Source organism: Artemia sp. Qi Xiang Cuo, chromosome 9 (assembly GCF_049724085.1).
Source record: "Artemia sp. Qi Xiang Cuo chromosome 9, ASM4972408v1, whole genome shotgun sequence".
Taxonomy (NCBI): domain Eukaryota; kingdom Metazoa; phylum Arthropoda; class Branchiopoda; order Anostraca; family Artemiidae; genus Artemia; species Artemia sp. Qi Xiang Cuo.
The window spans coordinates 64,401,867-64,414,065 of record NC_142802.1 but is presented as its reverse complement, the minus strand read 5'-3'; the positions used below and the strand labels follow the sequence as shown (position 1 = coordinate 64,414,065).

The 12,199-nt window shown below is 36.5% G+C and overlaps 1 protein-coding gene across 1 annotated transcript in view; it reads right to left on the bottom strand.

Moving 5' to 3' along the window:
• BBS5 (Bardet-Biedl syndrome 5 protein) overlaps positions 1–12,199 on the bottom strand; it is a 154,007-nt gene that overhangs the window by 97,944 nt on the left and 43,864 nt on the right. Inside the window, exon 6 of the mRNA XM_089095063.1 lies at positions 3,124–3,259. Coding sequence (XP_088951189.1) covers positions 3,124–3,259 — 136 coding nt within the window. The remainder of the gene's footprint in view (positions 1–3,123; positions 3,260–12,199) is intronic.

Sequence of the window (12,199 nt, the reverse complement as noted above, 5' to 3'; positions counted from 1 at the left end):
TGTGTATGTTTTTGTTTGTGTGTAAGTTTTTGTGTGTGTGTAAGTTTTTATGTGTGTGTAAGTTTTTGTGTGTGTGTGTGTAAGCTTTTGTGTGTGTGTGTAAGTTTTTTTGTGTGTACCCATATCAATTCTATTTTCCTAAAATAATATAAAAATTTTCACTTCAATTCAGATTTTTCTCAAACAGATGAAAGAATTTAAAATACTGTTCTAAATTTTTCATAGAAGATAGAAAAGTTCAATTTCTCTTATGAATTTTACAAAAGAACATAATTCAATTCTAATTTCTCAAGAGAAAATAAAAAGCTTACACTTCAGTTTTAAGTTCACCAAGACATGAAAAATTTAAAGTTCACTTCTAAATTTTTCCGTAGAAGATAGGAAAAGTTATACCATGATTCTGATTATTTTCCATGAAGATAAAAAGTTTCACTTTAATTCTAAATTTTCTTAAATTCAATTCCGACCTTTCTCAAAGAGATGAAAAATTTAAAGTTCTGTTCCAAATATTTTCCCGGAAGAAGAAAAGTTCAACTTTGATTCTGAATTTTCTCAATGAAAATGAAATATGTTATTCATCAATTCTATTTTCCTAAAATAATATAAAATTTTACACTTCAGTTCAGATTTTTCTCAAAGAGATGAAAAAATTTAAAATACTGTTCAAAATTTTTCATAGAAGATAGAAAAGTTCAAGTTCTCTTCTGAATTTTACCAAAGAATATAATTCAATTCTAATTTCTCCAGAGAAAATAAAAAGCTTCCACAGATTATTTTCCAATGAAGATAAAAAGTTTCACTTTAATTCTAAATTTTCTTAAATTCAATTCCGACCTTTCTCAAAGAGATGAAAAAATTTAAAGTTCAGTTCTAAATTTTTCCGTAGAAGATAGGAAAAGTTATACTATGATTGTGATTATTTTCCGTGAAGATGAAAAGTTTCACTTTAATTCTAAATTTTCTTAAATTCAGCTCCGACTTTTCACATAGAGATGAAAAAATTTAAAGTTCTGTTCCAAATTTTTCATTGAAGATAGTAAAAGTTATACTTTGATCGTGAATATTCAAGTTCTATTCTTAATTTTACCAAAGAACATAATTCAATTCTAATTTCTCCAGAGAAAATAAAAAGCAAAGTAAACTAGAACTCTAACAAAAAAAAGCGGCGCATTCCTGCGGCGCATTCCTGCGGCGCATCCCTGCGGCGCATCCCTGCGGCGCATCCCTGTGGTGCATTCCTGCGGCGCATCCCTGCAGCGCATCCCTGCGTCACATCCCTGCAGTCCATTTATGTGGCGCATTCCTGTGGTGCATCTCTGTGGTGCATCCCTGCGGCACCTCCCTGCGTCGCTTCCCCTGACCCGTGGCGAATCCTCCTTCGGCGCATCCCCATTAGGCGCATTCCTGGCCCGCGGCGCTTCTCGGGCCCGGGGGACCTTTGAGGACCGGGGGAGGGGCCTGCGGTGCATCCCTGCGGCGCATTCCTGCGGCGCACCCCTGAAGCACCGGCGCATCCCTGCGGCGCATCCCCCGACCCGCGGCGCATCCCCATGCGGCGCATTCCTGGCCCGCAGCGCTTCTCGGGCCCGGGAGACCTTTGAGGACCGGGGGGAGGGCCTGTGGGGTCCGGGGGGCCCTTTGGGGGTCCGGGGGCCCTTTGTGGACCAGTGGTGGGCCTTTGAGGGTGTGTGGTGGGCGTTTGGGGGGCTGGGGCTCTTTGGGAGCTTGGGGGTCCTTTGGGGATCGGGGGCTTCCTTCGGGGTTGGGGTGGGGGATCGGAACCCTTTGGGGTTGGGGTAGGAGGATTGGAACCCTTTGGGGTTGGGTTAGAGGACCTCACAACACTGTTCAAATGAAACTTGTGTATTATAACGACCACAGAGTTTCACCATTAAATTCTCTTCTAAAATCTCTTCAAAAATCATCTTTTAAAATGTCTCTAACCATTTCGCCGAAATAGTTCCATAACCTGTCTAAAACAGTTTCGCCCAAATAATCCCTAAACGTAATTTCAGCGTGTTCCTTTTGTTTTTGGCATCTCTGCGCTAATGCATTTCAAATTAATAAGAAACCTGATTCCCGCGCTAAAACAATTCATCGCTAAGATGTTTCTTGGAGAATTGTTTACATGGCCTTTGGCTATTAATATCCTTTGGAGTTCGATCAAAAGAGTTGTTTCCGAGGCAATGACATTAATGACTTGGATCTATTCCTGGAGAATCGTTTCTAGGCGAAAATTTTTCGATGTTGTTGTTGTTGACACACTTTGATTACGCAATCATTCTCCTTGGAAAAAAGAGGTCATTGTCCCCATTAACCACGTGTTTTCCCCAGGGACTCTATGCCCTTATATGGTGTACGTACGGGACTGACATTACCACGTGTTCTCCCTAATGACTCTATGCCCATATATGGTGTACGTACGGGACTGACATAACCACGTGTTCTCCCTAATGACTCTATGCCCATATATGATATACTGACAGAGTTAGACTAAATTGTAGATGGCAGCAGGGGTGAGGGACACGAGTAACACCCCCCATTCTACTTACAATTAGTACTTCTGAATTTTGGTAATGGCTTTATTAGGGCTATTAGAGAGCATGGCGTCTGTTCTTCACTGGTTGTTATTACAGTCCTTTTTCCTTCTCTAATGATTGTATCGAAGTCACCTGGAGACATTTTCCAAGGGATTAAGGGTTTGTAACAATTTTCCAAGCAGTAGGGGATGCTAAGACCAAAATAAGGTTATTTTTTCATAAAAGCAACATACCGTTTTCTTAATTTTACACAACTTTCACAATGATAAATTATTGCTTTTCTTTGGGGTGAAACCTCTTCTAGTTTTACCTACGATAAAATCACATTTTGACCTATTTTGAGTTACCGTAAGTCCCACAACCAGCAAGCTAAGACAAGAAAACCATACCGCTGCAAATGCAAAAATATGGACAGAAGATCTATGAGTGTGGAAAGGAGAAGCTTCAGCAAGGATCTCTTTTTGGAAGAAGGTTACTGGCTTATTTCTGGAAGAGAACTCAGTTTAGTACAGGAGGTTTTTTTTATATACCCCCTCCATGATTAAAACGTAATTTTCAATGGTCAATGACAGAAAGTTTAAACCTGTTCGGCAGTTACATTCCATGTTCCTTCTACAAAACTGATGATTTCTTCTTGTGGTGCAAGCACAAGCGAGTCCGTGAAAATTGAGCTTGAACGAAGTCTTACTTGACGGAGTATACTAGTTCTTGAATACATGCTATAATAATAAAACTTTTTCAGTTAGATAGTTTTATTTAAAAACAATACCAAACATACTCCAAGGAGACCCAGTGCATGCAAAAGTAGGTCTTCAGCTTCATTCCTGCTTCAGCAACACAATTTTGCATACACTTTTAGTTTCTCAGGAAAGGGGTAGGTCATAAGGACTAAAAGGATTTTGATTTTGATCAGACTTAATTTGAACAGTTTGGTAGATTAGAAAATCTCCAGTCATAAAGATTTACATATCAACCAAGATCGTTTTTTCTTTCTACGCTTTTAATTTTTCTCATCTTTGGATTTGTATTTCGTTCGGTATATTTTCATCAATTATCTCTGTTCTTAGAACTATATCAAATATAAAAACATAAACCAAAAAAAGTATGCACTATTTCTACACTATAAAATTGCTGTTCTGAATACCAAATCTTGTATTTTACCTAATTGGCAAATGTCCATATTCCCGAGCCAATCCCTAGTCTGACAACAATTACGTGACTTTACAAAAAGAACATATACAAAAATGTCCATTGAAAATAACATCTTTTGGAAAATAAAAGGAAGGGATGACTGAATAGTCTTTGAAAAGAAAAACCAGTGGACGAACAGTCTTCTTAGTGTTGAAAAGGATGCTATGACCTTTTGTTAACGATCAATACTTTGACCCACGCGTGGAAAACAAAATATAAACGTAAAAAAATCCTGAACATCAAAATAAATCCGTCAAAAAACTATTCAAATTTTTTTCTGGGTCACTTATTTTGCTGTTTTCTAATTTCTAGTAAACACTTGAATGATGAAGGGTAAAATTTTTGTACAAATAATCATACATAAAAAGTTTTGAGTAAAAATCTCTATGTAAGATCCATTTTAACTTCTTTTCTTGTAGTTCTATGCGTAAAAGGGGCTTGTCAAACGTCAAGAAAGAATTCTGGAAATAATATCCTTATGCGAACTTGGAATTCAGGATAAACTTCGATGAAGCCTGGTAAAGTCCCTTTACTATATCTATTTCCATGGATTCTGATTCATAGTTGAAATTGAGGGTGACCTTCAAGAAGACGCCAAAAATCGTAAAAGTATCTCAGAGCTGAATTGGTAAAAATAATGTAAATAGTGAGAATATCAAGTAATATAAATGATAAAACTTTTAAAAGTATGTTAGAATAACAAAATTACTCTCAACAGTAATTTAATTACTTTAATAACAAATATAATGTAAATCCTTCTAAATTAGTTTTAATTTTTTAAAGTAACATACTTCTGTATAATTACTTTTATAATTTCAATAATATGACAAATAATAAACCATTTGAAGTAATAATAAATCCTCGACAAAACACAAAATATGCCTGCAATTGTAAGCGTCGGAGTAGCATTGTTTTTAAAAACACTCTAATCGTGTTACTCGAAAAAAATTAATCAGCTTTAATTTGAGTTGGATCTGTATTTTCATGGAATGAAACCTAGTTACTTTCTTTTTATATGAGTAACTTTCTTTCTTTTTTTTTTTAAGCTGGCACCCGTTATTGCTTAAAAATGGATCATATGGATTCAAATATAGAATTAACTATATTTTACTTTTTTTGCTAGAAAAAACAGTCCATTATTACAGCAGTTTTAGTTTAACTGTGCTAATAATAAAGGCGCGAAGCATCACAGTTTGAAGGACTCTTCAGAACTTCGGTACAAGTATTACTTCGATGGTATTTCTGTCATTCCTTTTTCCAGATTGTAGCTATGGTTGAAATAAAAAAAAACAAGTTTTTTCAACTGAAAATAGGGAGTGACAATAAAACTTAAAACGGACAGAAATTATTCCGTATATGGAAGGGGCTGTCCCCTCATCACCACCTCGCTCTTTACGCTAAATTTTTTAGCAATTTTAAAAAGGTTCTGATCCTAATTACACAGCTTTTGTGTTTCAGGAATCGTTCTTAAGGAATATTAAATAAAAAAAAAACAAGTTTTTTTTAACTGAAAGTAAGGAACGACATTAAAACTTAAAATTAACAGAAATTATTCCGTATATGAAGGGGGCTGTCCCCTTCTCAACGCCTCGCTCTTTACGCTAAAGTTTTTTATTGTTTAAAAAAATATGAGAGTTGTGAGAAGGTCAAACTTTAGCGTAAAGAGCGAGGCGTTGAAGAGGGGACAGCCCCCTTCGTATACGGAATAATTTTTGTTCGTTTTAAGTTTTAACGTCGTTCCTTACTTTCAGTTAAAAAAAACTTGTTTTTTTAATTAATTTTTGAACGTTTTTGAATTAATGCAGGTTTTGATTTTGGCTCACCGTACATGAATAATTAAAATGAAATTTGCATCTTAATTTTACTTTTATTTGGTTAAATGGATTTCTCGAAACTTGTTTAATTTTATTTACGAACGCTTTTATTAGTAATAAATAAACGTAACTCACGAATTAACTTACATAACGAACTTCTATATTCATATATTTTTAATACGTATATTAGGGGGCTCGCCCCCTAGTCAATACCTCGCTCTTTAATTTAAAGTTCGAATTTTGTTCCAATTCTTTAAAATTTTGATCAGGTGACTTTGGGAAAGAAATGAGCGTGGGAGGGGGCCTAGTTGCCCTCCATTTTTTTTGGTCAGTTAAAAAGGGCACTAGAACTTTTAAATTCCGTTCCAATGAGACCCCCCACGATGTTCTAGGACCACTCGGTCGATTCGATCACCCCTGGGAAAAAAAAACAAACAAAAAAACAAATAAACCCGAATCCGGGATCTTTCTTCTGGCAAAAAATACAAAATTCCACATTTTTGTAGATAGGAGCTTGAAACCTCTACAGTAGGGTTCTCTGATACATTGAATCCGATGGTGTGATTTTCATTAAGATTCTATAACTTTTAGTGGGTCTTTCCCCCTTTTTTCGAAAATCAGCCAAATTTTTCAGGCGCGTAACTTTTGATGGGTAGGACTAAACTTGATGAAACTTATATATTTGAATTCAGCAATGAAATCTGGTTCTTTTGATGTATCTATTGGTGTCAAAAATCCGTTTTCTAGAGTTTCGGTTACCATTGAGCCGGGTCGCTCCTTACTTACAGTTCGTACCACGAACTGTTTGATAAATCAAAAATAAAAACTAGTGTAAAGAGCAGGGTTATTTAAACTTTAAACTTTACAGTGTAATAGTGTTTGTTCTTTTTCTTCCCTTCGAAAATAAGAATAACAAATTAAAGAAATGGACACTTTTAACCGCGTCTGATGATGGTGTTGGCCCTAGTCTGCGGAGCGGTAGAAAAAAAAACAGTTGAGCCTATTTTCGTGCAGCTCAAGAATTATGATTGCTCATTGATTCTTAAAGTATGTGGTAAACTAAAGAAAACGGGCTACAGCGTGTCAACTGACTTACCTGCTGAATTAGGAAAGTGAAGAAAGGAATTATTGGCTCTCGGTTACAAGCTAAAGAATGCAAAGGGAGCAGAGAAGGTCAGTGAGACGCGTGTGGTCCAGCGTAACGTGAAACTCTGGCTGGAGACAAAAAAATCGAAAAGCTCGCAGCAGTGGGTTAAATACGATGATGACTGTTTCGATCCGCTAAAACTGTTTGGCAAAAATGACCCAGAGGAGGTTGTTTCCGACCAGAAGTTTTGTCATTTTTTTTTTCTCCGATATCTAATTTTTATGTATGTGATATCGTGAGGTATTTTGAATTACTGTTGAGGCCGCATAGTATTTCTGTATTAAGTTGTATGGCAGAGAAGGATGTAAAACGAAAATTTTGTTTTCTTCTTTTTTTGTTTCATGTTTGTTCAATTTTCTTTTCCCTTTTTTCATGTTCCCAAAATTCAAGGTATCTAGTTTGTTTTTGTTTCCTTTCAGTGTTCCATACAGAAGTCAGGGTATGTAATCAATCGGGTATGTTCATTGTTTTTGGCTCCTCGCTCTTCTGGAATTTTCACGACGGACCGCCGATTGCAGTTGGTAAGCGATAACTCTTTCTTCAGCTTCATCCCCAAGAGGTATCAGAGATTTTGATATAGATAGATTAAACAATTTAGAAGAGTCTTATTTAAATCTCAGGCTTATTTTTGATCAAGAAATTGGTCAAGAAAATGATTTCCATTTGTTTGATGATAAAAATTTTCCTAGAATTCAATATATAATTTCTAATGTAATTACTGGGAGGTCTTCCGATTCTCGGCTTTCGGTATTTCATTTGAATTGCCAAGGACTGCATTCCTCATTTTCTGATCTAGAGTAGACATGTTGGGAGCTTAGACCAGATTGTATAGGCCTATGTGAAACATTTATTACACAACAAACCGAAAGCCTTTTGAATATTCCAGGTTAAACTAGCCATTTTCTTCACAGAAAACAGAGGAAAAGGGGTAGTATAGCAATATATATCCGCGACACACACACGGTTCAAACTAGGCAAGACCTTACACGAAAAATTGAAGGAATTTTCGAGTCGTTGTTCCTAGAAGTATGGCTGTCCCCAAATAAAAAAGTTATTGTGGGTGAAATTTACCGTTCTCCGTCAGGGTCAACGTCTCAGCTTATGGAACATATGGCTCAGGTTCTGGAGCTAGCAGAGTGTCAAAAAAGCTAGCTTATTCTCATGGGAGATTTTAATATTAACCTCAGTATTCCGCTAACGGCTAAGCAGCAGATTTGCTAAATAATATGGCAGGTTCATGCCTATACCCTGCTGTTACGATTCCGACACGGGTTACTGAGAGTCAGCATTCACTTATCGACAATATATTCAGCTCCTTGCTCCCAGACTCGGTGGCAGTCCTCGTTAGTGACACATCTGACCACTTTCCCATTCATCCAACACTCGCCCTTTCAGAACAAGCTAAGATAAGGTCACGAATCAACCCCATGTGACCGATTACATGCTTAACAGAGAAAAACTTGAAGAATTGATAACAGGAGCTAGAGCAATTAAACTGGAATAACGTAATGGAGATTCAAGATGTAAACGAAGCATTTGGGTCATTTCACTCGACGTTCTTTTATGTAGACAGTAGATATCGCGTGAGAAACCCGAGAACTAATAAACGACAAAAAGACCAGCCAATTAGCCCCTGGATGACGAATGGTCTTCTGGCCTGTGTGAATAAGAAAAACCACCTTTGGGGACAGTATAGACACTTTCTGAGCTTAGCGCGGCTAGAGGAGTATGAGCTATACAGGAAAGTCCTTCGGACTGTGTTACGAAGAGCAAAGTGCGGCTACCTGCACCAAAAGCTGACAGAAAGCGGGAAGGATGGTCGAAAAGTCTGGCAAATTGTCAACTCGGTACTACGGCCAACCACTAAGTCTTCAACATTACCAGCGAAATTGGTCGTGAATGACGAAGAAATTACCAAACCTACACAGGTTACCGCATCGCTGAGTACATTTTTCGCAAATATCGGCCAGACCACAAATTCTGTCGGGACACCAGCTAAATCATACAAAGAATACCTTGGCCCGAAGTCCATGAAATCAATGGCAGTCAGTCCTGTAACACCAGGTGAGATCGAATTACTCGTAAAAAACTTGAAGGGCTCTTCTGCTTCAAGTTTCTACTTGGTCCACACAAAGGCACTGAAAGCAGTAGTGACGACCATTTCTGAGCCTCTAACTTACCTTGTAAATCTCTCATTAGATAAAGGGGTCTTTCCTGAAATGTTAAAAAAGGCAAAGATAATACCTCTTCACAAAGGTGGATTTCATACAGACACAGAAAATTATAGACCAATCTCAATCTTATCAGTCTTCTCGAAAGTCTTTGAAACGCCAAAGAAAAACCAGCTTTACCAATATTTAGAGGCCAAAGGCTATTTTAACAGCCACCAATTCGGGTTTAGGGCTGGCCATTCAAACGAAGTCGCCCTTACTTCACTAAGTTTATTCGTAAACAGAATCCTAGATTCGGGTGCTTTACCTTTAGCTGTGCTTCTAGATATTAAGAAAGCGTTTGATAGCAAGCACCGCGAAATACTACTAGGAAAGCTGGATCATATTGGAGCTCGAGGCCAAGTCCTAGATTGGTTTAAGTCTTACCTGGAAAATCGCCAAATTTACCCAGGAAATGACCATACAAATGATGTCGTAGTTAACTACGGGGTGCTACAGGGCTCTAAATTGGGACAGGTATTGTTTCTTGTTCACGTGAATGATCTTCAGCAAGTACTGACTCCTGCAAGTCGTAGCCCTTATTGCTGCAAACTATGTCACCCACAAACAACTTCAGAGTCTGTAGTAGCAGCCGAGGACGAACTAACGGCATTTGCGGATTATTCACTTATGGCAAGCTCAGAATAGAACACCAAGTCTCTCAAAACGAAGCTACAAGACATTCTTGAAAAAACGTACCTGTGGATGGACGCAAATCGTCTAGTCATCAACATTGACAAATCGCGTGTTTTATTTTTTTTCACGTATAGATTTGCTGGCTCCTGATGTGATTGGTATTGAAACCTCTCGTGGACCTATCAAGAGACAAGAGAAAGTACACGTTCAATACCTAGGGGTTTTAATCGACGAAAACCTCTCGTTCATACACCACATAGCAAGTGTCGAGACGAAGCTTTCAAGGAACCTTGGAATCTTGAGAAAACTCAGTCACCATTTCCCTAAAAAAAGTACTGATCCTGATTTACAATGCAGTTATCAAGCCTCAAATTCAATATTGTTCTACAATTTGGCAATCTAATTTCAAGACACATTTACAGAGACTAAACTCACTTCACAACAAAGCACTTCAAATTTTAGGCCCAGCCCCGAATAGACTATCTATGGCATCACTTTACAGACTATCTTGTACCATTTTTTGTTTTAAATATTTTTTCAGGAACACTCTCATCACCATTTAAAGGCTTATTCACACTAGCATCACAAATCCGTAGTTTGAATACACGATCTTCATCAGACGTTTATATACCCCCAACACCGACAGCTAGGTCAGAATTTTGTCCTAGAATTGCGTTTGCTAGAGAGTGGAATGCACTTTCGCAAGAGCTGAAGTCATAAAGGTCTCTCGGCTCCTTTAAAAAGAATGTAAACAAACATCTAAAAGATTAAAAATTTATTTACTAGATTTATTTTATTATTATTATGTTTAGAATTTTTTGATATTATTATTATTTATTATATTTTAGTTTGATACTTCAAGAGGTGTGAGCGGAGGAGAAGTTGTGTTAAATCTATTGATAATTGATGGCGGCTCAGGATAGACATTGGAGAAGACAGGAGGCCACGCTGTATTTAGAGCGTGCAATTATTACGGGCCCAAACGTGCATCAATGCACAAGGAATTGAGTTAAGTGTATTTTTATATTTTTTTTTAATTAAAACCCATATTGAACTTGAAATTGACAGGTATGACATGCTCTGTCTCAGCTGATAACTTACTGGGGAGTTTTTAAAAATGAACAGGTATTACATGCTCTGTCTCAGCTGATAAGTTACTGGACAGCTCTTTAAAAATGGACAGGTATGACATACTCTGTCACAGCAGATTACTTACTGGGCAATGCTTTAAAAATTGACAAGTATGATATGCCTTGTCTCAGCAGATAACTTACTGGGCAGTTCTTTAAAAATGGACAGGTATGGCATGCTCTTTCTCAGCAGATAAATTGATTGGTAGTTCTTTAAAAATGGAGAGGTATAACATGCTCTGTCCCAGCAGATAATTTACTGGATAGTTCTTTTAAAATGGACAGATATGATATGATCTGTCTTAGAATATAAATTATTGGGCAGTTCTGTGAAATAGTTGTTAAATGGCACGGCAAACAGAATGTAAATTGGAGAAAGACAAAAAAAAAGAATGGAATTAAGATTCACTTTAAAACGAACAGAACATATTGTAAACAATGAAGCCAAACTTAAAAGAAAATAAATCGTCCATTGTCCTTGAGACTATGATTCTGCCGAAGGGAATTCTACCGTAGATGGGGATAGCTCTATTGCATTTTGTGGTTATTTTTGTTCGCTTTAAGTTTAATTTTATTATTCTTTTTAATTTCTGTTCTTTCTAACATGCATTTATTCATGTATAGCAGTGGATGCCATCTTTATGTTTAATTAAATAAAAAAAAACAAGTTTTTTTAACTGAAAGTAAGGAGCGACATTAAAACTTAAAACGAACAGAAATTATTGAGATTATGAAAGGGGTTGTCCTCTCCTCAACGCCTCGCTCTTTACGCTAATTTTTTTTTATTGTTTTAAAAAATAAAGTTGTGAGACAGAGTCAAACTTTAGCGTAAAGAGCGAGGCGTTGAGGAGGGGACAGCCCTTTCATATACGGAATAATTTCTGTTCGTTTTAAGTTTTAATGTCGCTCCTTACTTTCAGTTTAAAAAACTTGTTTTTTTTTATTTAATTTCTGATCGTTTTTTAGTTAATGCAGCTTTTATTTGCATAAAAATTTTACTTTTCTTTTGCTAAATGGATGTCTTTACAAATTAACTTCTATATTCGTATATTTTTCTTCTGGCAAACAATACAAAGTTGAAGATTTTTGCAGATGTGAGATTCAAAACTATGTAATATGGTTTTCTGATACTCTGAATCTGACTGTGTGATTTTCATTAAAATTCTTTCACTTGTAGGGGATGTTTCCCCCCTCTTTAAAAAATCGAGTAAATTTTCTCAGGCTCGTAGCCTTTGCTGAGTAATACTAAACTTAAAAAAAATTATATATTTAGAATCAGCATTATAAACACATTCGTTTGATACATTTATTGACATCAAAATTCCGTTTTTAAAAGTTTAGATTACTATTGAGCCGTATCGCTTGTTTTTTTAATGTTTTTTTTATTACGTATATATTATTACGTATATGAGGGGGTTGTCCCCTTAGTAAATACCACGCTCTTTACGTTAAAAGATAAAAAAAAATTTTATTAACAAACCCCTGAATCACAAAGGCCGTTTAATTAGAATAGATAGCACTTTTTAAAGCG